The sequence below is a fragment of the Rhineura floridana genome, chromosome 2 (genome assembly GCF_030035675.1).
Source record: "Rhineura floridana isolate rRhiFlo1 chromosome 2, rRhiFlo1.hap2, whole genome shotgun sequence".
NCBI lineage: Eukaryota > Metazoa > Chordata > Lepidosauria > Squamata > Rhineuridae > Rhineura > Rhineura floridana.
The window spans coordinates 76,683,256-76,707,477 of NC_084481.1; the positions used below are offsets into that span (position 1 = coordinate 76,683,256).

The following is a 24,222-nucleotide window of genomic DNA, read 5'->3' on the forward strand; positions in this document are numbered from 1 at the left end:
CACAAATTGTGATAAGTGGTGCTTGAAATGGGTCTTTAAGCCAGATAGAATGAAGCCTGCATGAAGGATTTGCACCTCCAATTAGCAGCTTCCTACCTTCAGTGACAACTTGAAATTCATTCCCAAGGTTACTCTTACAAAGCTGTCACCCACCAAACCTTACTCATTCCAGTCATCCCAAACTTTTCTGAAGTTCCCCTCACCCCCAAAGTAAAAGTATGCAATGTTTTTAAAGCCGTCTGCAAAATCCAACAACTTTATCCAAGTTCAAATCAGTTTATAAAACATGAATTTACTTCCAGTAGTTCATATGCCCTCTTCCAAATAGAAATCAGAATGCATGGAAAGAAAAATATACATATATTTGGGTGCTGTTCAAATGAAATTGTATCTTTTTTCTTATTCCTATGCATTAAAACCACCGTCTCTCTGCATCGAAAAAGCGGTAATATATAAAGTCCCTAACCATACATGGTAATATTAAATTGTTTTGATTTCTAAGAACACATCAGTGCTGTTGGTTAGTGATGGCAAAAGTATTGCAGAATAACTGTTATGTTTGCACCACCTACTGTCCAAAAAAGTATGTGGAACATGTTTGCTAGCAGATTGATAGGACTGATGGGAACTAAGGAGAAAGGTGACAGAACAAAAGATCACTCACAGTCCCCACTGCTGAAAGAAGAGTAGCTGGAAAATGTAGTTGTTTGACCAAGTGAAAAGAAGCTGTCCAACTCACATCCCAGGAATACAGCTAAAACTCCTAAATTGACAGTATAATACAAAGCTGGAAAGCTCTAGTTATAGGAGCTCTGTCTACAAATGATGAAACTGACGGATTCTCTGTCAAAAACACTGCCGGAGATATTGCTGCCACAGTCCTGTAGTTAGTGAGGTTTTGAGGCTACAGGCAAATCTAGAGTAGCAGATTCCATATAATCTTCTGTGGGTACTCAAGGCCAAAGCAAGACATTACCTGAAATGAGTGGCCATCCCTGCCAGTCCACATCTCTCAATAACATCTAGTTGAACCAAACACATAACATGACTTGATCATGCTTGTGTTCAGCGACTTCCCTGACATCACCACCACCACCACTTCAGAACCTGCAACAAAGCAGTGGGGGATAAATACTAAATGCAGTGAAAACACATCTTTGGCTATTGCTGTGGGGGGAAAGGGACAAGATGCGGATTGATGGCAGCAAAGCAACTGGGTCAGAATTTAGGTAAGTTTGGCCCTTAGACAAGGAAGCTGTGATGCCTCTGCACACACCAGTTGGCCATTTTTGCTAGAATAAAGATGTACTTATCAAGTTCCCAGCATGCATGCAGTTTGTAGGCCACTTTTCTAAGCTTTTACATGGTCGCTCACCTCCCACTATGCTCCTTCTGCCCAGAGTCTTCCTGTGCTGCTCTCTTCCAACTTGGGACACCACTCTGCTATTTCCATATATTAATGAGGTTTAGAGTGGTCATGTGCCCTACTTCATGTGGGATAGTCCTCTGTTTGAAAGGGTTCCAGTCCAATCTTGGATAATGATAATAATTTAAAAATACAAAATAAGGGAGAGCAAGGGCCTTGAAATCGCCCATCAACACTTCGCACATGGTCACCTGGTCACAATCTTCCTCACTGTGGTGATATGTATTGTACTTCTATTTAAATTATAGTAAGTTTTTCTAAATTTGCACCTATACTCAAAAATTGCAAATTTACACTTGCAGTTTTAATGCAGATCTTGCTCCTCTTTTGTTTGCAACATATTTTCTCTTTTTTGGAGATGCATAAATAACCTTCTAATGAGTTTTCCTTCCAAATCTAGAAACACTTCTTAAAGAAACACAGTTCAAATATACTGTGATCTGTCACTGATTAGCATTTTTGCAGTCTTCTACCTTAATAAAACATATATGAATTTCTGCATGATTGGCCTGGGCAGAAATCTCTTGTCTTTTATCCTGACCATGGATGTATTCATGCCATTTCACCCATGAATTTGCAGCCTGATACTAAGCTGAAGAGGGCTGCAGTCTAGCTTCACTTTACTTATGTTTTTCACCTAGCAAGGAACCTGTGTGTCTTGCCTTAGGATGGAGACTAATCTGGATAGCAGTTGGATTTTATATTTTCCAAATGTGTGGGGAATCAACCATTATATGTTTCTTTTCATTGAGAATCCTAGAAACCTGAAACCTCCATAACCCCTAGCAGGGTGCTGTCCTATACACACTTACCTGGGAGTAAGTCCCATTAAACTCAGTGGAGGTTCTTAATAGACATGAATTGACTTGCATGTTAAGCCTGTTATGCCCTCCCACACTCCATCTTAAGAATGTGACTAAAATCAGACTTCAGCATCAGGCCAGTTTTCTCTTCTCTCTTTGCTTTGATTAACATTTAGCCTGATGAAGATTTCTGGAGAATTTGTGAGCTTGCTCGCTATCTATCTATCTATCTATCTATCTATCTATCTATCTATCTATCTATCTATCTATCTATCTATCTATCTATCTATCTATCTATCTATCTATCTATCTCCCACCTTATGGCCAAAAGGCCCTCAAGGCAGCTTACAAGAAAAACAGCAATACATAAAACAATACAATTTACAAAATTAAATAACAATTAACATTAAGATAAAAACAGCCATTACAAGATTTCCAATGAAAATACAGTGTGGTGTAGGTGCCTGGAGCAGCAGAAACATCTCAGGCTACCCCCCACTCTCTCTTTCCTTCTATACGTGCAAATCCAACACCTTCAATTGAACTTATAATCAGCTTCTCTGAGGGCAAAATACGAGTAAGCTTTTGTGACACTTTGGTTGGTCCTAAAGGTATTGCCTGACCAAAGTTTCCTTTGCTTTTTGAAGAATAATTGCTTATAAAAAATAAACTAAACACTATACTTCAATAGTCTGTGGTAGCTTTCCCCATGCAAAGAGGAGAGTATTAGGTACTGAGAAAAGTTTTCTCAAAGTTTTCTCAGTGGCTGACTCACCTCCTTTCATTCTGATTGGCTCCAATCAGCAGGAAAGGACAAGGAAGCATGTTAGAAAACTCTTCTCAGTGGCTAACACACCCCCTTTTCATGCTGATTGGCTCATAGGATGCTGGAGATATGGGGACTCTGCTGGGATCCTGCTCCCAAAAATGTAAGGGGTCTAAGATCTTCAAGACCCTGAACCACTACTCTCCTGCCTGCCAGTAAGTGTTCTGCAGCCAAGTTGTAGATGCCACAAGGGGTTTTGTGCTCTGAACAGTGTTGTCCTTGGGCCAGTTTGCATACCTCTCTGGCGTTTCTTTAAGCCCAGTGACTGGTGTGCATGCTGTTGTTGGCTGTCTTGTCAGATGGATGGGGCCTGAAGATAAGTGATAATTTCCAGAGCTGTAGCTGTGTTCATCTGCTGCAGTGAAAACATGAGTTTTGTGGGACATTAAAGGCTAGCAAGCTTTTATTATGGCACATAAACTTTTGTGGAATACACCCCACTTCATTAGATGTATGGAGTATGATCTTCAGTTGTCAGGTAAGGGAGCGTGGATATAAAGATTGAAGTTAAACGGCAACAGAATGCAAAAAGTACAATACGTGACAATTCGATTAGAGCTTAAATGTAAAATCCCCAATGCAAAATGACCACAGCAGCAATAGCCAGTGATAACACAGCCGTCTTTCTCAGTGGTGAATAAGATGGCAAAAAAGTTAGAGCTTTTCATTGCAATCCTAAGCGTATCTACTCAGAAGAAAGTTCCACTAAACCCAATAAGGCTTACTCCCACCCAGTGTGCATAGGACCGCAACCTCAATGTGCAAAATGAGCAGAGGGACCCTTCAACGTCAGTGATTGTGTGAGTCTGTGAGAGGTAAGCGCAGCAGGCAATGCAACGCCGCTCGCTCTCCGTGAGAATGAACTCAGGCTCCCAGCCAGTCAATCATTCACTCCACCCTCTTTGGTTCTATTGCCGGAGAGACAAGGAGTAAAGGGAAAGCCGCGAGCCCATTCTTCTCAGCGTTTCTTCCTCCCATCCTGCAGAGGCCGCTCTAACTGGATCGGGGGGGGAAGCCGGAAGCTCTTGTGTGCCGTCCGACGCCACCACTTCCGGCTGCTCTTTTTCCTTTCTTCTTCCGGTCTTCGCGCACGTGTGGTTGACGGGCCGCGGCGTTCGGTCTTTGCGGTCGTGGCGGTGGCTGGGACCAGGGCGGGATGGCGGCGAATACCGGGAACTTGCCAATGCGGTTGTTGCGCAAGAAACTCAACAAGCGCAACCTCAAGATTCGTCAGCGCAATTTGGCCCGGCAAGGAGCAACTGACCCACTGGCCGCCGGGCCCTCGGGTAGGAGGGGAACCGGCTCCGCGAGGGAAGCCGTTAAGCTGGGATTGGAGTGGGAGAGTAAGGGGGGGGGAGAGAGAGAAAGCGAAAGTAAGTGTGTAGCGTGTGTTTCCTTCTCAGACGCGAAGGCCCCATCCGCACTATACATTTAAACCAGCATTATTCCACTTTAAAGAGCCATGGCTTCCACCAAGGAATTCTGGGAAGTGTAAGATGCAGAGAGTCGTTAGGAAACACCTCTTCCTCTCACAGAGGTGCAATCACCAGAATTCTCTGGAAGCAGGAGCCGACGGTTAAACCACTGTGGGAATAGTAGCCCTGTGAAGGGACTACTAGGGTGTCTCCTAACGACCCTCGGCACCCTTTCCAAACTACACTTCCCATGATTCTTTGGGCCACAGGTGTTACAGTGGTATAATAGCGCTTTCTCTCCTTTTTCTGAAACCCTGAAGAATTTTGCATAGTGGAAGCCAGAGGGCCACACAAGGAGAACTTGACTAGATGGGGGCAGCATGCTGAAGGCTGATATACTGAACTCTATATTTTGAGCTGAAACTTATAGCAAGTGTAGATGGGGCCTTATTGTGGGAAAGAAGGGGCTGTCCTTAAAATATACTAGAGAAAGGACTCTCTCTCTCTCTCTCTCTCTCTCTCTCTCTCTCTCTCTCTGGGAAGAAGCAGCGGTATCCATAAAGTACACTAGAGAAAGAGGAATATGGAAGTTTCTCTCATTCACTCACTCACATGTACACACACACTTATTTACTGTGAGCAAGAAGGGGCTCTCTAAAGGGGTCACTAGAGAGAGCGTGTGTAATAGTAGTGGCTACAGCAGGAGCTATGGATCAGTATCTTCCCTGTTCTAACCTTTCTTATTCATTTATTTTAACTTAAGCATTTTTTGCCCCAGCTCATCAGCCAAAAGGGCTGGCAGACAACTTATATAAGATCAATAAAAACCAAGACACCCCTGCCCTCAGGCTTACAATCTAAAAGACCTTATTTCATAGGTTTTGCCTGATGACTTGAAGCACAACAGAAGCGGTTTGGTATAATGGTTAGCATGTGCAGCTAGAAGTGGGTCAGCTACAAAGTTTCTTTAGGTGACTGTGAACTTCTCAGCCTAATCTACTAGGGCTGTTGTGAAGATGAAAGGGAGTCAGGAAGGCAGAACTGTGAGCCCCTTGCAGGGAGAGTGCAGTAGTTTGTGGGCAGACCCAAAGTGGGAAAATGGATGGGGTAGAAGGCAAACCAGAACTTTCTCTGACTGAAGCTATGAATTGTGATGAACGTAGCTAGGAGTTCATCCATTTGCATAAAGAAATATTTTAGGTTCAGATGCAGTGAGTGTTTGATAACAGCAAGCCTTTCAAGCCTTTAAAAGGCATAAAGGCTTCAGCAAGCCTTTTAAGATTATTTAAAAGATGTTTTGTCACCTGTTTGGCCCCCTGCGTTCCTTTTTGGAGGAGGAGCGAGATATAAATTTAATAAATAATAAAAATAATAAGGCAGTATAGGAGAATACAGATGCCATAGGGATCTTTGTGCAGTGAACAGTGTTGTCTTTGGACCTTAGTGCTTTTGTGTGTGCAGAGGTGTTCTTTGGCACATTTGGGACTTCCAGGTAGATGTGTATGACACTCGGTGGCAGCCATTCCAGACAGAAGAGGAAGAAGGCTATTGTATTGCCTCTTCCAAGAGACCATCTGCCTTTTGGACTCCCTCAACTGTCACCTAGCATGACCCATCCCATCCTATCAGTTACCTGAACTGTTTCTATCCCAGCTGGTTATTATTATTATTATTATTATTTATTAAATTTATATTGTGCCCTTTCTCCTAGAAGGAGCCCAGTTCTTATTATAAGAGCTATAACTTGAGAACTGGTGTTTAATTTAATTTTCTCCTTATCTCTCCCCAGCACCTTTTCCTTGTATACCATGCCTTTGTAAGCATGAGGACACCTTTACCATAGACTTTAGTAAACCATTCTGGGATCCTTTTTGGCTGAAGATCAGGGTAAAAATAACAGTAAATAATGTGATCTGGCTCTTAGAATTCACGTGTGAGATTTTTTAATGATATCAGACAGTGCTTTGCTTTATTATTGTTTGCCTCAGGGACAACAGTTGAGGACATCTCAGAAGACATTTCTAGTATCTCAGAAGCAGCAGGGGAAGGACCTAAAACAAAGGATGTAGAGCAGCCTAAAGTAATACCAAATGATGGCAAAGCTGAAAGCACACAACTTGAATTGAAGAAGAAAAAGAAGAAGAAAAGAAAAATTGTAAATGATACAGAAAATGGTATTGCATCTGTTTTGTATATTGTTGTGAATGAGTGGCTTTTCCGTGATATAAGGTGCAATCCTATCATCTCTTGGAGGGCATCCCAAAGCCGCTAGGACAGGGCCCCTCCAGTCATGGAGAGGGAGGCTCATGGGTGAAGAGGGATGTATACCCTTGCAAGCCCCCCAGTGGCAGACACTGAAACTGCTGCCCTTGCTGCTCTGTTGTCGGTGCTTTGACAACAATAATGGCTCCCGATCCAAAGCCCTCTTGTTCCCTTGACACAACCCTGGATGTGGGGAAGAGTACACCAGGCCTGGAACTGGTGTCCGTTTTCTTCTCTCATCCCCATCAACTGCTCTGGCCAGTATGAGACCGGCAGGGCTTGGGATTTGGAGTTCTTTCACCATGGATTTGCCGTACTCCGCCCTCATAGGATTGCCCTGTTCATCCTTTTCTGATGTTAATGTCTTCAACGTGAAATGTATGCTAAGATGTTTTATTTTAATAATAGAACCAACATAGATGGGTTTTGAAAAGATTTAGGCAAATTTGTGATGGGTAGCTGTAACAATCATTTGATCATTCATAACTAAAAAATGGAACTCAAAGTTAAGGGGAAGCATATCTCTGATACTGAGAATAAGCAGTGAGTGGTCATGTTAACACATCACAATAAAAGTCATGGTTTCTGGCTTATTGTTTACTAGACACACTACCCTGTCTTTCCCTTTTTCTTTCTCCCATTCATACTAGGAGAGAAGCAAACTAGGAATGCTCGATTGAGCTTGGCTTTCTTTTTTGCAGGGGTGGGGAAGCTTTGGCCCTCTGGATGTAGCTAAACTACAACTCCCATTATCCCTTGACATTGGCCATACTTGCTGGGGCTGATGGGAGTTGTAGTTCAGCAACATCTGGAGGGCCCATCCCTGACATTAGGTGTGAACCTGGGATTGTGATTTGTTGCTCCCTAAACATGCCAGGGTTTGTAAGCCAACAACAAATTATAGTTTAAGGCTGGCTAATGATCCAGATTTCTTAGGAAGAAATAAACAATCTCAGATTTGGACATAATAGGAAGCCAAGCTTAATTCCTAGTTTGTTTTTCCTGCTTGTGCCAGGGGACGAGAGAAGTAACTAACAGTAGTTTGGCAACCTTGGCTTTTCATGATGTGTGAACATGGCTATTATCTAATACCACAGTGCTCTCTTGTTACTTTCAATGTGTTTTTAGTTGGGCCGTATTGGAAGAGTGGTAGATTAAATGGGCTTTTGATCTGATAAATCAAATTTTTAGGGAGTACTGAAATGACTGGCATAATCCCAGTCCTCTGTTTTCCATTCTGTTCTCTGTGGGACTCCACGTAGTGCAGAACTGGCTTGTTCCTTTCTTTGCAGCTTAGATGCAGAAACTTTTGGTGTTAGTATATATGGGACTACAGAGGGTATATAAGGAAATTGTTGTCCATAATTTAAATGTTAAAGCTAGGGATGAGCATACTGTTCCTCCACCACCATCCTTTTAAATCTACCAACTACACTGGTTGATAATACAGATATTTCCGCAAACAGATGGTTTATATATAAAAATCAAGTGTTGTCATTAATTCATTTCATTGTGTGTATACAGAAACAAAAAAAGCAAAAATTGAGGAAGAGCATGCTGAAGTAGAAGAGGTTTTAAATGGGGAGCTCAAAGAAGAAAACAGTGAAAGTCCAGATGAGAAAGAAGATGCTGATGGACCTGCCTTGCCTCTAGGACTAACAGGCAAGCACCCTCCCCACCCCTTTTCTGTTCTGTTTTTTGCCTAGTGAAATCCAGTCTCCAAAGAATTGGGCATAGGATTGCAGCCTCAAAGAATTTGGGTGTGTAGATCTTTCCCATGGAATCTGTACTGCTCAAGCCAACAGATGTTGGCAAGGAAATGCTGTATATGTAGAAGGCTGTGCATGGGACTAAAACATTCTTAAAGCTCACACCAGCCTTTAGGTTTTTTGGAGTTGCTGCATGTGGATTTTATATCTGAATAAACAAACTCAGCAATATGCTAACCTGCTTATTTGGTGGCCAGATGATTCCAGAGAAGGGAGTGTGTTCTGTGGGAGAGAATGCATAAGATAAAGCATCTAAATCACTTGAATTATTTACCAACAAATGTGCCATAAATATTTTCTGTAGTCTGAAGGAATGAAACTTGATACTGAAAGACCAGGTTGTCTTTGTTCAAACTTTAATTAAGCTGTATCCTGCTTTTAATAAAACTAAACCTGTTTAGATTTGTAGCCATTTGTTCTGGTAGATTGTTGAGGGAAACTGACCAAGATCATTTCTGGCTTCAGGTGCTTTTGAGGACACTTCATTTGCTTCTCTTAATGGCCTTGTCAGTGAGAACACATTGAAAGGAATAGCTGACATGGGTTTTACACACATGACAGAAATTCAACATAGAAGTATTAAACCACTCTTGGAAGGCAGGTAAGAAATGACATTAAAAATCAGGTGTGTTTTGTGTGGGCTCTTTTTATCTTGGGACAAACTCTGTGATTATTGTGTTTATATAGTGACTAAAGAGCTCTTACTGTGCAAGAGTAATAGTTTCCATTTGATTGTTTTTCTTCGTCTGCATGTGTATTTTGTGTGTTAAAATTGATAGAACCATGACAATCAAAATGTTTAATGTATACAGTAGGGCCCCGCTTTACGGCAATTTGCTTTACAGTGCTTCACTAACGGGGCAGTTTTGAATTATGTTCCTGTCCCATATGTGCGGCAATTTTGCGGTATGACGCAATTGATGGCACCCGAGGCTCTGAGCATGTCGTCAGAGCTTGGAAACATTCCTCCCACAGTTGGGCTGATGGGAGTTGTAGTTGAAACAAGGAACGTTTCCAAGCTCTGAGTCCGAGAAGAGCATTGGGCGCCATTTTACAGTGTACAGTACCCCTCCCTCCTCTTTCAACTTTAGTGTTTTCTGGTTTTTCGTTGGGTTGTTTTGGGGGTGGTTCTTTTCAGTTGGTGTTTTTTTTCCCCCTTTTCCTTCTACCTGGCTGTTTCCCTGCCTGTTCTCCTCCTTTTTGGGGACAGCGGAGGCTACTACGGCCACCTCTGGGAGTAGTGGAGGCTGTTTTCCTGCCTGCCCTCCTTCTTTTTGGGGTCGGAGGAGCCTACTACGGCCGCCTTTGCTTTAGCGGCGGTGCCCTCTCATCCTTAGCTGGTTGAAGTGGTGAGTCGGAAGCTTGCAGCGGCGACTCTGTCTCACGCCCACTTTACGCTTCGCTGCTTGTGATCTCCCGCTGGGCGCTCGGCGGCAGCTCTTCCCTCAGTGGCTCGCTACTGTGTCCATTGGAGCTCACCGGCTACTGAGGCAAAGCTTGTGGCGGCAGCTCCCTTTCTTTCACTCTTGGTGGCAGTGTCTGTGGGGGTGGTTGTCTGTTGCCACTCCCCCCCCACAGCTGGATTTGGTTTGGTGGCTGCTTTTTCCAGCCGCTTGGCACTACACCCCCACCATAAGGAGGGCGAGCCAGCGGGGGGGAGAGGCGATGCACGGAAAAGCGGAACATTGATCAGCTGTTGCGTGGGGAGCTTCAGGGGCCAAGCGCTGTCAGCTGGAGCTCCCCGCACTACAGCTGATTGATGTTCCGCTTTTCGGCGATTTTCGCTTAACGGCAGGGGTCTGGTCCCTAACCTGCCGTATAAGCGGGGCCCTACTGTAATAAGATGTAATCCAGCCCAAGAGTTAGGCCCACTCCAGCACTCAGAGATCAGTGAAATAAAGGTTTCCGACCTGTGCGTACTAACTGGATAAGAGCACGGTGAATACAGAAGGCAATTTTCAACATGACCAGGCTTCTTCCCTCCTCTCCTGGCCACAGTACCCCTGCAGTCTTCTTCTCCAAACCCTCTGGAACAGATTTTTCGGGGCACACAGTGCTGCAGGGAGGAGAGGAAGGGGGGGAAGGCCTGTTTGCACAATCAGAAGTCTGTTAGGCAAAGGGAACACTACAATTGGATATCACCTAATAGGACTTAATTTGAATAATTGCTATAGGATCAGGATGCATTTCTTTCTAACTCAATACTAGATTGTGGGTATTGTGTTGAAGTAAGATCATTCAAATCAAAACATTGTAGTGGAGAATTACATAAAACCATGGCCATTTAAAGTAGTCCCATTGATCTGTTCTATAAAACAAAAATACTTCTTCATATAATGAGTAGAGGTTGACTTCTCTGTCTCAGATAATACGTAGTTTAGGCTGCAATCATATACCTGAGAATAAGCTCCATTGAAGTCGGTGGGATTTTAGATAGACATGTGCTCCTGGCATATTTATAATTTTACTTTAAAAATAATTCTTATTTAATCTTAAATTGTTCCTACTGCTCCTAAATTCTATTTTATTTTATTTTTAATTATTCTATCTGCAGAGATATTTTAGCAGCTGCAAAAACTGGCAGTGGCAAAACTCTGGCATTTCTTATTCCAGCAATAGAACTCATCTATAAGTTAAAATTCATGCCCAGGAATGGTAAGGATTTTCTTTCTTGGTCTCTCACTTGAAAGTCTGAAGGTAAATTTGGGGATAATTATTTGCCGTAATTGTTTCCTTAATAAGCACCTCTCTGCCCTATCCACCCCACTTTTCAGGAACGGGTGTCCTCATCCTTTCACCTACACGGGAGCTGGCCATGCAGACCTATGGTGTTCTCAAAGAACTGATGACCCATCACGTTCACACGTATGGCTTGATAATGGGAGGCAGTAATAGATCTGCTGAGGCACAAAAACTTGCAAACGGCATCAACATAATTGTGGCAACTCCAGGCAGGCTTCTAGACCACATGCAGGTAGGAGTAGGACTGAGTGGTGCATGATTTATTTTGTGTGCCTTTTGATAGCTGGTGACACCGTGTTTAATGTTTTGCAGAATACTCCAGGGTTTATGTATAAGAACCTGCAATGCCTTGTGATTGATGAGGCTGATAGAATTTTAGAAGTTGGGTTTGAGGAAGAAATGAAACAAATCATAAAGCTGCTACCAAGTAAGTTTAAACATTCAAATTGACTTCTTTTTAAAAAACTTTAAATGATGGTGAGAGCAGCAGTCTAAAAGTTTTTTCTTTTTTTGTAATTTCTAACTTCTCCAATGCGTAGTGTGTATTCATTTTAAAGTACCATATAAAATAGATATACCTTCCACCCAGTGGATGTATTATTCACATTTACAGTGGAATCCCATGCATATTTACTCAGAAATAAGTTCCGCTATGTTCAATGGAACTTACTCCCTACTACCTATGTTTAGGATTGCAGCCTTAAAAGCACATTTACATTGATCTCAATCAGTCCATGCTAATAAATAAATAAAACTTTTGGCATGCTTCTGTGTCGGATCCAGACTGATCTGAAACTATTTGGCTTTTAGTTGAAGAGGTTTGCGAGCTACTAGGATTAGAAATATCCAAATGATGCAATGAGCTTAGAGTACATTTCTGATGATAGTGTGTTTACCTTATCAAGGTCTGTTGCTGTAATCCATTCAATTGAGGTTTCTTTCCATTTTTTTCCCTCCCAGAGCGTAGGCAAACCATGCTGTTCTCTGCTACACAAACCCGTAAGGTTGAAGACCTGGCCAAGATTTCTCTGAAAAAGGAGCCATTGTATGTTGGGGTTGATGACAATAAAGAGACAGCCACTGTAGATGGTCTTGAACAGGTAACCGTTGAAGAAGAAGAAGAAGAATGTATTAACATCTTAAGAGTTTGTTTTGCTTTATTTCTCTACTTCCACTTGATTTCTCTTTCTCTGTCCTTTATTTCTTATATTGGCCTGGTATGCATGTAATGCTGAGCCATGATTTAATTTGATTGACTGAACCTGGCCCAGTGGTTTAACTGTAGTTTATTAATCATGAACAAACAACTTCTACTTTGGATACAGCCATGGTTTGTTGCTGTTTACTTGTTTTTTATAATTGTAACTGTTTTATCTGTTTCTGTAATTGGATATTATATAATTGTATATTGTTGTCATATGGTGAAGGATGGTTACTAAATCTTATAAATAAATAAAATTAGCCTTATATATAAAGCTAGCCATTGAGATTAGTATCCAAGTACAGGTATGACCCTTCTCTCCACCACTGTGTACAACTTTCCTAATTTTGGCTTTTAGTTCTTCATATTTGACCATTTCTTTTTTCAAAGATTCATGTTTATTTTACTGAGCTTGATTTACAGGTACATGCAATGGCATAGTTACTGCCAAATACTGCTTTGGCAGAGCATGGACTCCATACTGCTGTCTGAACGTGAATTGTTTGCTTTCTTATTTAGAATGTTCTCATGCCAGATTTAGGTTAGTTTAGGTTTATTAAATTTATGCATTTCTTACCACTATAAAATCCCAGAGCAATTTACAATCAAGTTTTTTGTTTAAAAAAGATGAAATCACATGAACATGTTAAAAACAGATTTAATAATATTATATCTTTGGTGTTGCCCAAATGCTCGGGTGGGGGGCATCTTTGCCTAACACCGAAACAATGACAAGGTTTAAGAAGCGATTCCTAGCAAAATTACCACCAGTTGGGGTAAACTTTAATTATAATCATCCTAGTTTGTAATTTATTTGAAAGTGTACTAAATTTTAAGGGGCTTAAAAGTTAATTCTAGGTTTCATTGAAATCTTGATTCAAGTAGTTTGATCTAATTTTTGAACACATTCATTGGTAAATTCAGCTGAATTTAGTTGGATTGCTGAGTAAATGAGCATAGGATGGAACTTTAAGAAGTCTTAATTGTTTTCTATAGATACTTATCTTGTGTTGACAGCCAGTGTCACACAAGCAGACATCCACTTGCATGGTGGGACATCTTTCTCCCTGCAAACCCCCAAGCTGCTCAAATGTCATCCAACCTTCCAGAGTGGATTTCGGGGTCACATGGGAAGCTGTAGGAATGAGGGGGAATCCATTCTGATAATGATATCCTTTCTTCTGGTGTATGGCCGCCATTAGATTGGGATTTGTTCTTTTTACATCCTTTTTATTAATTGATTGGATTTGTCCACGCCTCTTCACTTCTGATCAAAACTGTGATATTTTCCAAGTAAAAGAGATTAGGAAAGGGGTTATCAGAATCTTCTGGGAGATTTAGTTAAAATGTGATTTTGAACACTATAGTTTGAAGTTCCTAGAAATAACAGTATAGGAGGCTTATATGTAGGTAAAACTGTTTTTCCCAATAATTTTCAGGGTTATGTAGTGTGTCCTTCAGAAAAGAGGTTTCTCCTGCTTTTCACTTTCCTCAAGAAGAATCGGAAGAAGAAGCTGATGGTGTTTTTCTCTTCATGTATGTCTGTGAAGTACCATTATGAACTACTTAACTATATTGATCTCCCAGTCTTGGCCATTCATGTAAGTATGTGTTTGGAAATAATAGTCTGCTCTAAAGCTGGCAGAGTTTACTAATTTTTGAGTTACTTTGGATGAACTTACATAAAGTTGATAATCTAATAAACCATAATAGTAATAATCTGTCTCTTAGAAGCTTTTGCATGCTTCCTTTTCACTGACTGTGTTCAGCTATGATGCTGAGCCATGAAGTATGGTTTGTTTAACTATGTAGAAGCTGCATGTTGTCCGTGTAGCTTGAGCACTCCCACAATTTAATGCCAAGGTTTGTTCTTGGCTCCTCTGCTCCCTTGGCTTGTTTAAATTATTGTTTGTTCGGGAGAAACAAGCCAAGAGGGCTTGTTCAGATATAATGCTAAAGCAGCCTCTCAATCGTTTATTTTCCCTGCTGATGCACAGTTAAACAATAATTTAAACAAGCCATACTTCCTGGATTAGTGTTGTATGTAGACATGGCCACTATATTGCAATGCTTTAAGCATTTTGATACTGTTTGACCAGTTCATTTACTAATTATACTTTTGGCCCCCTAAGTGCCAACTGTAACTGCCAGCTGATCTCAAGCTTCTGGGACCTCTAGGATGCTGTTAATCCTCTGAATAGACCCTCTTTTTTTGCAAGAAATCTCTCCATATGCACTACATTGAGACTCCTTTCGCATCTACAGTTGGGTGTTTTGAGCTGGCTTTCAAGCTTGAATAAAGCTTCTTGCTTTGAAGTTATTGTAAATTGCTGGTGGCTTTGATGAAGCCTGGGAGTGCGTAACAAGAAGGCCAGCATCTCAGCAAGTTTTCAGCAAAAGAATAATAAATTAACCTTTAAATATGATCAGCCAACAGGTCTCTTAAACCTGTCAGTAAAATGCTTATCTGAAGAACTGGGTTCTGTAAACAAGGTTGAAGTTGTTTGTTATAATAGTGCTAGCTGACAGTTAACCATTTTAAGTGTGTCTACATTAGTGTACTAAAGTGATTTTTCAGGTATCCATATCATAGAAGAGGTGAAGCATATATTGACACAACATTCTAAATTTTACTAAATTCAGGTAGAATTTAGTAAAGGAGCTGTAAAACATTTTTTTATTCAGTCCTGTGACCCGATAATGATCATTGCCACTGTCATGAGTTTTTCCTGTTGTATTTATGTTTACAAATGATATGGGCCAGGATCTGTCTGCCTAACTTGTAAGGCTCTGAGTAGGCTTAGAGTCATGGTGACAAAAAGCTTTAGGGCAGATGCATAAAGCAGTTTAGCAGCCATCTCAGGGCAGAGGACTTTTGTAGAACTCATTCCTGTATATGGGCTTTACTACAGCCATCAGCCCCTACCAGCATGTCATGTTGGCTGGTGCTGATGGGAGGTGTAATCTAAAATATCAGGAGGACACCAGCTTAGTGAAGGCTGTTTTACTATATGAGCTGCTGCTCTTTTTTTTACATTCAAAGTGTAATTTTTCAGCAAAATGTGTTCACCGTGGATTTCTGCTGTGTGAGGTCAGAGAGAAACTTAACCATTCATTATTGTACAACATGTGTAAGAAGTGTGAATATTTCTATATTTCAATACTGTTTGAGTTATTTTCTCACTAAAGTAGAATGGCCACATGCAACAGAAATAAATCAACAGCTGCTACTAGGCATGATGGCTGTGTTCTACCACCAGTGTTGGAGCATGCCTCTGAATGCCAGTTGCTGGGAATCACAAGTGGGGAAAGTACTGTTGCACTCAGGTTTTGCTTTCCATAGACATCTGGCTGGCCACTGTGAACTCTTCTTGTATGCTTACACTGTGTGTTCTCTCAAAAAAAGCAATGGTTACTGCCTTTGTCAAGGCTGCCCATTTCTTCTGATTTCATGTAGTGGCCAAAAGCACAGACTATCAGCAGCAACTTTCTGGTCTAAATCTTGCCTTGGACATGAATTTACCAAATGGTTTTATGGAAACTGCAGCATACTGACTACAGTATGGGGATGATAATACAGGCATGCTTTATAGGATTCTTGTAAAGATTAACAAGGACTTAATATTTGACCATACATTATATAACCCAGATTGTTTCCTGCACTGTGGTGGTGATGACACAAGACCATAACTACATAAGGTGTGAGCAAGTAACAGATTTAAATTTTGTTTGGCACTATAATTTTTAACCTAATTCTGATAGATATGTAATCAAGTTATGATTCTTGCAATGTGATACTTGCACGTTATAAGGATGTGTTGGCTTTCAAGTTCTCTTTGCAGAACCCCATAGTTGTTGATAAATCTCACCTTGAATATCTCTTTTCTTCTAGGGCAAGCAGAAACAAACTAAACGCACAACCACATTTTTCCAGTTCTGTAATGCAGATTCTGGTATACTCTTGTGCACAGATGTAGCTGCCCGAGGACTGGACATTCCTGAGGTTGACTGGATAGTTCAGTATGATCCACCAGATGATCCAAAGGTAGTATAGTTTGCAGAAAAATGTGTGATTTCAGAGGATGTATGGACTTAAACGCCTTAAGAAATTCTCAGACATACCTGAAACTACATTAGACTGGTGATGGTTTAAAAATGCAATTCCTGCTAAGCTTGACTTCACAGTTTAACATTTGCATTTTATTCATTGCAATTATATCCTGTCTTTCCTCCATGGAGCTCAAGTTGGCGTACAGAGGTTTCTGTCCCAGGCGATGGTTAGACCCAAGCCTGCTTAGCTTCAGTAAGGTTGTTACCATGTATGTTCAGACTGTACTTTGGGACCCTTCAGGATTTTTTTGGGGGGGGGGAGTCTTGGTCCCAGGCTATGGCCTGAAGGCACGTACGGCCAGCTCCCTGCTGAAGCTAAGCAGGGTCAGGTCTGGTCAGTGCCTGGATGGGGGACCGCCTGGGAACCATATGTAAGCTGCCTTGGGCGTCTATCATGAAAAGAAAGGCGGGGTATAAATGTAATAAATAAATAAATCTTTTTGTACAGCATTAAATGATTCAACTTTTTGCAGGGATAGGAATCTGTTTGGTTACTGTGGAATCAAATAACTCATGCAAGAACCTGAAGATCTTTTTTTTTTTAAAGAGAGAGAATGTTTACCTTCAGCCTGCACAAAAACATTTTTTAAATGAGGTGGAGGAATGGGAAAACCTAGAATATGGTAAACAGACCACCATTCTGCATGTTACAGAGCTCCTTGTTCCTCCATATGTAGACACAGTGTCTCCTCAGCTTCTCCTTTTCTACCCTCCACCATTAGACTCCTACCCCATGTTGAACTGAAAGCCTGTTTAAACAGCAAAAGTCACAAGACTACGATAACAATGGATTGTTAATGACGTGCACGGTGACTTGTACCAGTGCAGTAACATCAGCATCCTAGGCAGAGCAGCTATGGCATGGGCATACTTTGAGGCAAACTGTCAGTTGAGTTGCTAGTTACTGCACAGTCAGTTTTTTGAATGATGCAGGGAGCCTTCAGGAATAAAGCAGGCTATGTGTTGCAGACGTTTGCCCTCCAGTGTGTGGAGGCTGGTGGTAGGGCCATGACCATGGGTAGGGCGAGCTAGCTAGCTGGCACGTTCCAGCTGTCCCTTATGCCGTCATTACAGCTGGATCCAGTGATTAGTGGTCTTTCAGTGAGCCATCAGAAGCGGCTACCTGGAAGGAAAGAGCAGGTTAGTGTGTGCTGCGGCTGCCTGAACAAGCAAGTGGTGATAGTGAAGAGGAGGAGCAAAAATAGGGACTCTGGTTTGGCAGTAGGTTCTTCCAGGGTATTGGGGCCTTAGAAAGCTGCCTGGGGATGTTGTCAGCTGCAGCTACAGCCAAAGACAGAATCAAGCAGCAAACCAGAAAGAAGCGCATTATTTTTTTTTCTATTGTGTCACTTCAGTGCATACTTTTCTGAAATGTCCATGCTTTTCTTTTTTAATAATTTAGCTTGTCAAAGCTAAATCCATAATTGACGTAAGAGCTTTACTTGGGGAACAGGATACTTTTAAGTAAATTTGGCTTGTTATCTCTATATGTATGAACTTCCTTGCTGTGCTACTGTGTTTACTGCAAAAATAACTTTCATTAAAAATGTTAATTACTCTAGCGCTGTTTCTTTTTAAAAAGGAATACATTCATCGTGTCGGTAGAACTGCCCGAGGTATAAATGGAAGAGGACATGCTCTGCTTATTTTACGGCCTGAAGAGCTGGGCTTCTTGCGTTACCTAAAGCAAGCCAGGGTAAGTCAGTATGGAGTATGACAGCTAAGTTGCCACTAGTTGTAATGATTAATCAAATAATTTCAATACAGTGTCTAATTGCCTAAACAATGTTTAACTGAATAAACTTAGTAGGATTTCAGAGCAGCTGCTGCAATGAAACGTATAATTTAGAATAAGCTTTCAATCACTTGTATGTGGCGCTTAAAGGAATAGAGAAAAATTAACACAAGCTGTTAGAAGCAATGTTAATGCTAATTGGATGCACTGATTTGATATCCTGGTTCCTGATCACATCATATGTCCACCAGTATCAGAGCAAACAGAATTAGCTTGAAACTCCCATGATGCCAGGAATGGTCACAAGATGTCAGTAAAAAGAATTTTATGTGTTTTTCATAGAATGGTGAGGGATGGCATTAGCACTGTGAAGACGCTGTGCAGTACTGTGGCATATCCCAGTGATAGCCTGGGGGACAATTAATATCAGCTGGTTTTCCCATCCTAAGATAATTCACGTCCACATCTTTTGTGGGCATTATGCAAATCTGGAAACTTCCATGATGCATTTGCACAGGAATACATCAGAGTAATTGTCGAGTATAAAATGTGAAATGCCCTTAGTTATGAGGTTGTTTCAGAAAGAAATTGCAAAACAGCTGCCCATGCTGTATGTCTGAATTGCCATTACTCTTTGAAACATTCTTGTTTAGAAATCACACTCCAGATTCCTGTCATTACCAACCAATTTTATTAACACTAAGTTAGCTGGTGTGGAAGGACAGGATTTGGGATGCACAGAAACCAATTGGACTCCAGAGATTGCATGAGGCTGGGCATAGATCTGGTGAGCTTCATTATGTTCCAGACAGCTACTTTTTTCTGTTTTAGTGACAGCTTTCTCTGTTACGAATTAATAATTAAGCAATGGCTGCCTTCAAGTAACTTCTGCATATAACCATACTTCTCTCAATGATCCTTTTAGGTACCATTAAATGAATTTGAATTTTCTTGGTCCAAAATTTCTGACATCCAGTCTCAGGTAAAAAATATAGTTTCTGCTACCTGCATTCTTAAGCTCGTTATATTTATTTCTTTAGATTTTTTTACCTTGCCTCTCTAAGCAGCTAAAAATTAAATGCAAAATGTAAGCTGACAATTTTGTAAAAAATCATGTAAGAACACACAGTGCCCTAATTTTGAAGCTGTTGTGAGATTAGATGGAGGTGAAATGAAATTTGGATGACTTTTAATCATAGAATAGTAGAGTTGGAAGGGGCCTATAAGGCCATCAAGTCCAACCCCCTGCTCAATGCAGGAATCCAAATCAAAGCATTCCTGACAGATGGCTGTCCAGCTGCCTTTTGAATGCCTCCAGTGTCAGAGAGCCCACTACTTCTCTAGGTAATTGGGTCCATTGTCTTATGGCTCTAACAGCTAGGAAGTTTTTTCTGATGTTCAGTCAAAATCTGGCTTCCTGCAACTTGAGCCCATTATTCTGTGTCCTGCACTCTGGGATGATCGAGAAGAGATCCCGGCCCTCCTGTGTGACAACCTTTCAAGTACTTGAAGAGTGCTATCATATCTCCCCTCGGTCTTCTCTTCTCCAGGCTAAGCATGCCCAGTTCGTTCAGTCTCTCCTGATATAGCTTTGTTTCCAGTCCCCTGATCATCCTTGTTGCCCTCCTCTGGACCAGTTTGTCTGCATCCTTCTTGAAGTGCAGAGCCCAGAACCGGACACAGTACTCAAGATGAGTTCTAACCAGTGCTGGATAGAGGGGAACTAATACTTCACACAATTTGGAAACCATACTTCTGTTAATGCAGCCTAATATAGCATTTGCCATTTTTGCAGCCACATCACACTGTTGGCTCATATTCAGATTGTGATCAATGACAATTCCAAGATCCTTCTCACATGTCGTATTGCTGAGCCAAGTATCCCCCATCTTATAACTGTGCGTTTGGTTTCTTTTTCCTAAGTGTAGAACTTTGCATTTATCCCTGTTGAATTTCATTCTGTTGTTTTCAGCCCAATGCTCCAGCCTATCAAGGTCCCTTTGAATTTTGTTTCTGTCTTCCACGGTTTTAGCTGTGCCCCCCAATTTTGTATCATCTGCAGATTTGATAAGCATGCTCTACCTCCTCATCCAAGTCGTTAATAAAAATGTTGAAGAGCACTGGGCCCAGGACCAAGCCCTGTGGTACCCCACTCGTTACTTCCACCCAGTTTGAGAAGGAACCATTGATAAGCACTCTTTGAGTAGGATTCTGTAGCCAACTGTGGATCCACCTGATAGTGGTTCCATCCAGCCCACATTTAGAATTGGAACAACCTGTTTTTAAAACAGGATGTGTCATGCATATTTTCACATGAGATGTTCATATGGTCTTCCTTACTTATTGTTTATTTGTAGCCTTTCAGGATACTTTATATACCTTCCTGGAAGAATTTGTAACAGAAAGATACATTAGTAAAATCATAATAGCAATATTAAAATATAGCAATTCCCACAGGGAAGTTGATGGTGTATAGCCCACAGTGGAGGAAGGCGTGGTCTAGCCCTGATATGGTCTTTCCCTCCCCTCCCCGCCCTCTGGGACGTGCCCTGAAGGATTAGAATTACAAGATGTGAAAGTAAACTGAGCTGACTGCAAGATGTTGAGGCCTGAGAGAGAATGGGGTTTGGGTTTTAGAAATCCTTCTTGTGGCATTATAAAGAAACCCACAAGTGGCAACATGCTGTGTGCATTTTAGGGAGGAGGGAAGATGGAGGTCAGGGTATTTTTCATGGACCTGTCAAAAAGCTCCACTATGTACTGTGGAGTTTTCACACTTCAATCTGCAAAGGAAATGTATACATTATTCTCAGATTCTGTATTCTTATTTTTTTTAAAAAAACAACATTTTGGAAGGGCTTTTTTAACAATGGGTTTGCATTGTTAACTTTGAAAGATATATTTTGATAAATGTGTGTGCTATTCCTGCTGTATTGCTCTGTTCGTTCTAATTATAAATGTGAATATCAGTTGCCTACAGAATGTTCTGTTTGTTCATTTATTAAGTGACTGTATAATTGAATGTGCCTCTTGCCTTTGTAATTGTCAGCTGGAAAAATTGATTGAGAAAAACTACTTTCTTCACAAATCAGCCCAAGAAGCATATAAAGCATATATAAGAGCTTATGACTCCCATTCTCTGAAGCAAATCTACAACGTCAACAGCTTGGATCTGCTCAAGGTTGCCTTGTCTTTTGGCTTCAAAGTCCCACCATTTGTTGACCTCAGTATCCTTTTATTACAAGGTATTAACTCCCCCCACCTTTTCTAACATTCAAATGTGTTTGGGTCAATTATTAATCAGTAAATCATTTTGCAAGCTGGCAAAATAATAGTATAGCAGGTTAAATGGCAATTTTGAAAGTTGTTTGAAACTGCAGCTAGAAGCTTAAAACGTCTCCCCCTCATGTGTGAAGGAGGCTGGAGTACATGAGCTAAACTTGCTTTTACTTTGGCCGCCAAGTGCTGCCACGACTGATTCTAAAAGGCACACTGACTTTGTGTTGAAATGGCATCGTTGTGCTAGCCTTAGAAGCATGGATGCTCCAGTCACAAGTCTGACATAATAATGGTACCTAAAAGAGAGCTAAGTTTGTTCTCTGTAGGGAAACGCAGAGCAATGACGACCACAAGGTAAGTTTCTATAGGCATTTTAGTCTCCTTTGCCAAACTTACAAGTTTATTTTGAAAAAGCACTGCACGTGCTGTGATTCCACCCCCACCTTCCTCTCAGACTTGGTGCCAGAATTCTTAACTATTTTAAGCTAATGTGATTTTTATGAATTTGCATTCCTTGACACAATTTTTTCAGATGTAAACAGCAGCCACGGGAAGAGATTGCAAAAAAGAGGTGGCGGTGGAGGGTTTGGCTATCAGAAATCAAAGAATGTTCAGAAATCCAAAATATTCAAGCACATTAATAAGAAGAAATCGGATAGGAGACAGTTTTCCCGCTGAAGTGCTTAATTGGTGTTCATTGAAATGGCTTTTGAAAGTGAAACTTAATTACACTGTTCTGCACAGCCAAGTGCATGAAGTATAGAATTCTCTTTGACTCTTTAAAGCACACACTCTTGGGGCGTGATCTAGTCTTCTGTAGCCACAGTACCTGCTTCTGTCATTATTAATACTCCTGAAATAATGCTGTCTTGATGCTTTAGGAATCTTCAGGAGCAGACACTGTGGCCACAGTGGACTGGATCAGGAAGCTGTACCAACATATTTTTTAAAGTATGTTCAATTTTCTTCCAATAACTCTCAAGTGATTTGGCATCTATGGAGAATTTAAATATAGTAGTCTGTATATAAATTTTGGAAGAGATGATTGATACATTTTTTTTCTACTCAAAGCTTTTATACTGAAAGAACCTTTCTTATGTTTTCTTACAAAGTCAAGGTAGGCTTTCTGCTTGCTATGCAGTGGGGCTGTTCAGAAGCTCTTCAGAGGTTTGACAAGTCACTTGGGACCATATTTTGAAAATCTAGATGGTTATCTCTCTCCCCCCCCCCCCCCCGGCTTGTCTTTTCAAGTGGCAGTTTTTTCCTCCAAAGCTTCAAAACTTTCTTTTTAGCTTTTGGAAGTATAAAGGATATTTGAAGAAGAGAGAACCTTTATGCAAGATACCTTGAGCTGAAAGCTTTCAAAAGGTTTAGAGGTATTGTACTCTGTATGAACTGAATTAAATTGTTAGAATTCAAAAGATCAAATAAAATGATATATTATGTCACACAAGTAAACACCTTTAGAGCTCTGGGCACACAACACACTTATCAGGATGTTGGTTCTGCCACCAAAACAGATATTTTCCTTTGTCCCTGTTAGATAAGCTTCAGGCAGCTGCAGTCATGTTCCATTCACACATCCAGCTTGTGCACGTTACCTGCGTAACCCTTGACACTGCAGCTGCAGAACCATGTCAGAAGCTGCAAGGCACTTGTGAATCCAAGTGCCTGAGCTGGTAGTAACAGTCAAAGCCAGGTTTCCTGCTAATGAGTTGCTTGTATGCTGCCAATTGTATGGGAAAAGGCAAGTAGAAGTTGGCCTAACTACAAACTCATATCCGTTTTGAAGGCTGACACTTTTTCTGTACTGATAGGGGAAAAGATGCATCTTTGAGTGTGTGTAATCACCAAGCTCCATTATGAACAAGATATTAATTCTTGTGACTTGCATATTTTAGAAATGTACAGAGACTTCTAAATGTTGTTGAAAACTTGAACTATTTATATTTTTGCTTTCTGAATAGGTCAAGTAGACAGAATGTAATTTCAGTTAAAGACACTCTTTTCTCAGAAATGTGTCCTTAATTCAGAGGGTTGAAGAAACCACCAGAAGGCTCAGTTATTGTGAAGATAACAAGAAGCAATGTGAAATAGTAGGATTCAAGAGCTTCAGAAACCAGAGAGAGTGGTAAAATATACAAGTTGGGAGCCAAAGAGTTGCTTGAACTCTCACCAGATGTTTGTGCTAAATTAGTAAACTTTTTCCTTTCAACACTTCACCCTTTGCATATCAAACTCATTTTTTAAAAAAGGCAGTTGCAAACATGTAACTAGATAGGAATTGGGGCTGTGGTGTGTGTGGGGAGATTCCAACTCAAAGATGACTTAGGCTCTGGGATGTAGTTCCATGTTTAGATCCTACCCTTTGAGTAGTTTTTATTGGCTCCAAATATTGCCATAATCCAAGACTATTAAGTGAAATTAAAGGTGCAAGGGGAATGTGAATGCCTTGTAAAGGCAAAACCGCAACATGAACTAGAATTGATACATTAAAAACAAAAATATTTTTGAAAGTGAAGATTTGGGGCTTTTTATTTAGAGAAAAGGTGAGGAACAGAAGACATGACAGAAGTGTATAAAATTATACCTGGTATGGAGAAAGTGGATAGTTTCTCCCTCACAGCCGCGGCCCATCCAATGATGCTGAATGT

The 24,222-nt window shown here is 40.9% G+C and overlaps 1 protein-coding gene across 1 annotated transcript; it reads left to right on the forward strand.

Annotated features, from left to right (window-relative positions):
• Nucleotides 1–4,067: 4,067 nt before the first annotated feature.
• DDX18 (DEAD-box helicase 18) lies at nt 4,068–23,790 on the forward strand. Its single transcript, XM_061608965.1, has 14 exons — nt 4,068–4,341; nt 6,459–6,644; nt 8,257–8,394; nt 8,967–9,102; nt 11,056–11,156; nt 11,276–11,475; nt 11,556–11,670; nt 12,204–12,343; nt 13,884–14,045; nt 16,337–16,489; nt 18,137–18,250; nt 19,215–19,271; nt 21,339–21,516; nt 22,101–23,790. Exons 1-14 carry the CDS (start codon nt 4,212–4,214, stop codon nt 22,244–22,246), a joined length of 1,956 nt encoding a protein of 651 aa, XP_061464949.1. The 5' UTR covers nt 4,068–4,211; the 3' UTR covers nt 22,247–23,790.
• Nucleotides 23,791–24,222: the final 432 nt, after the last annotated feature.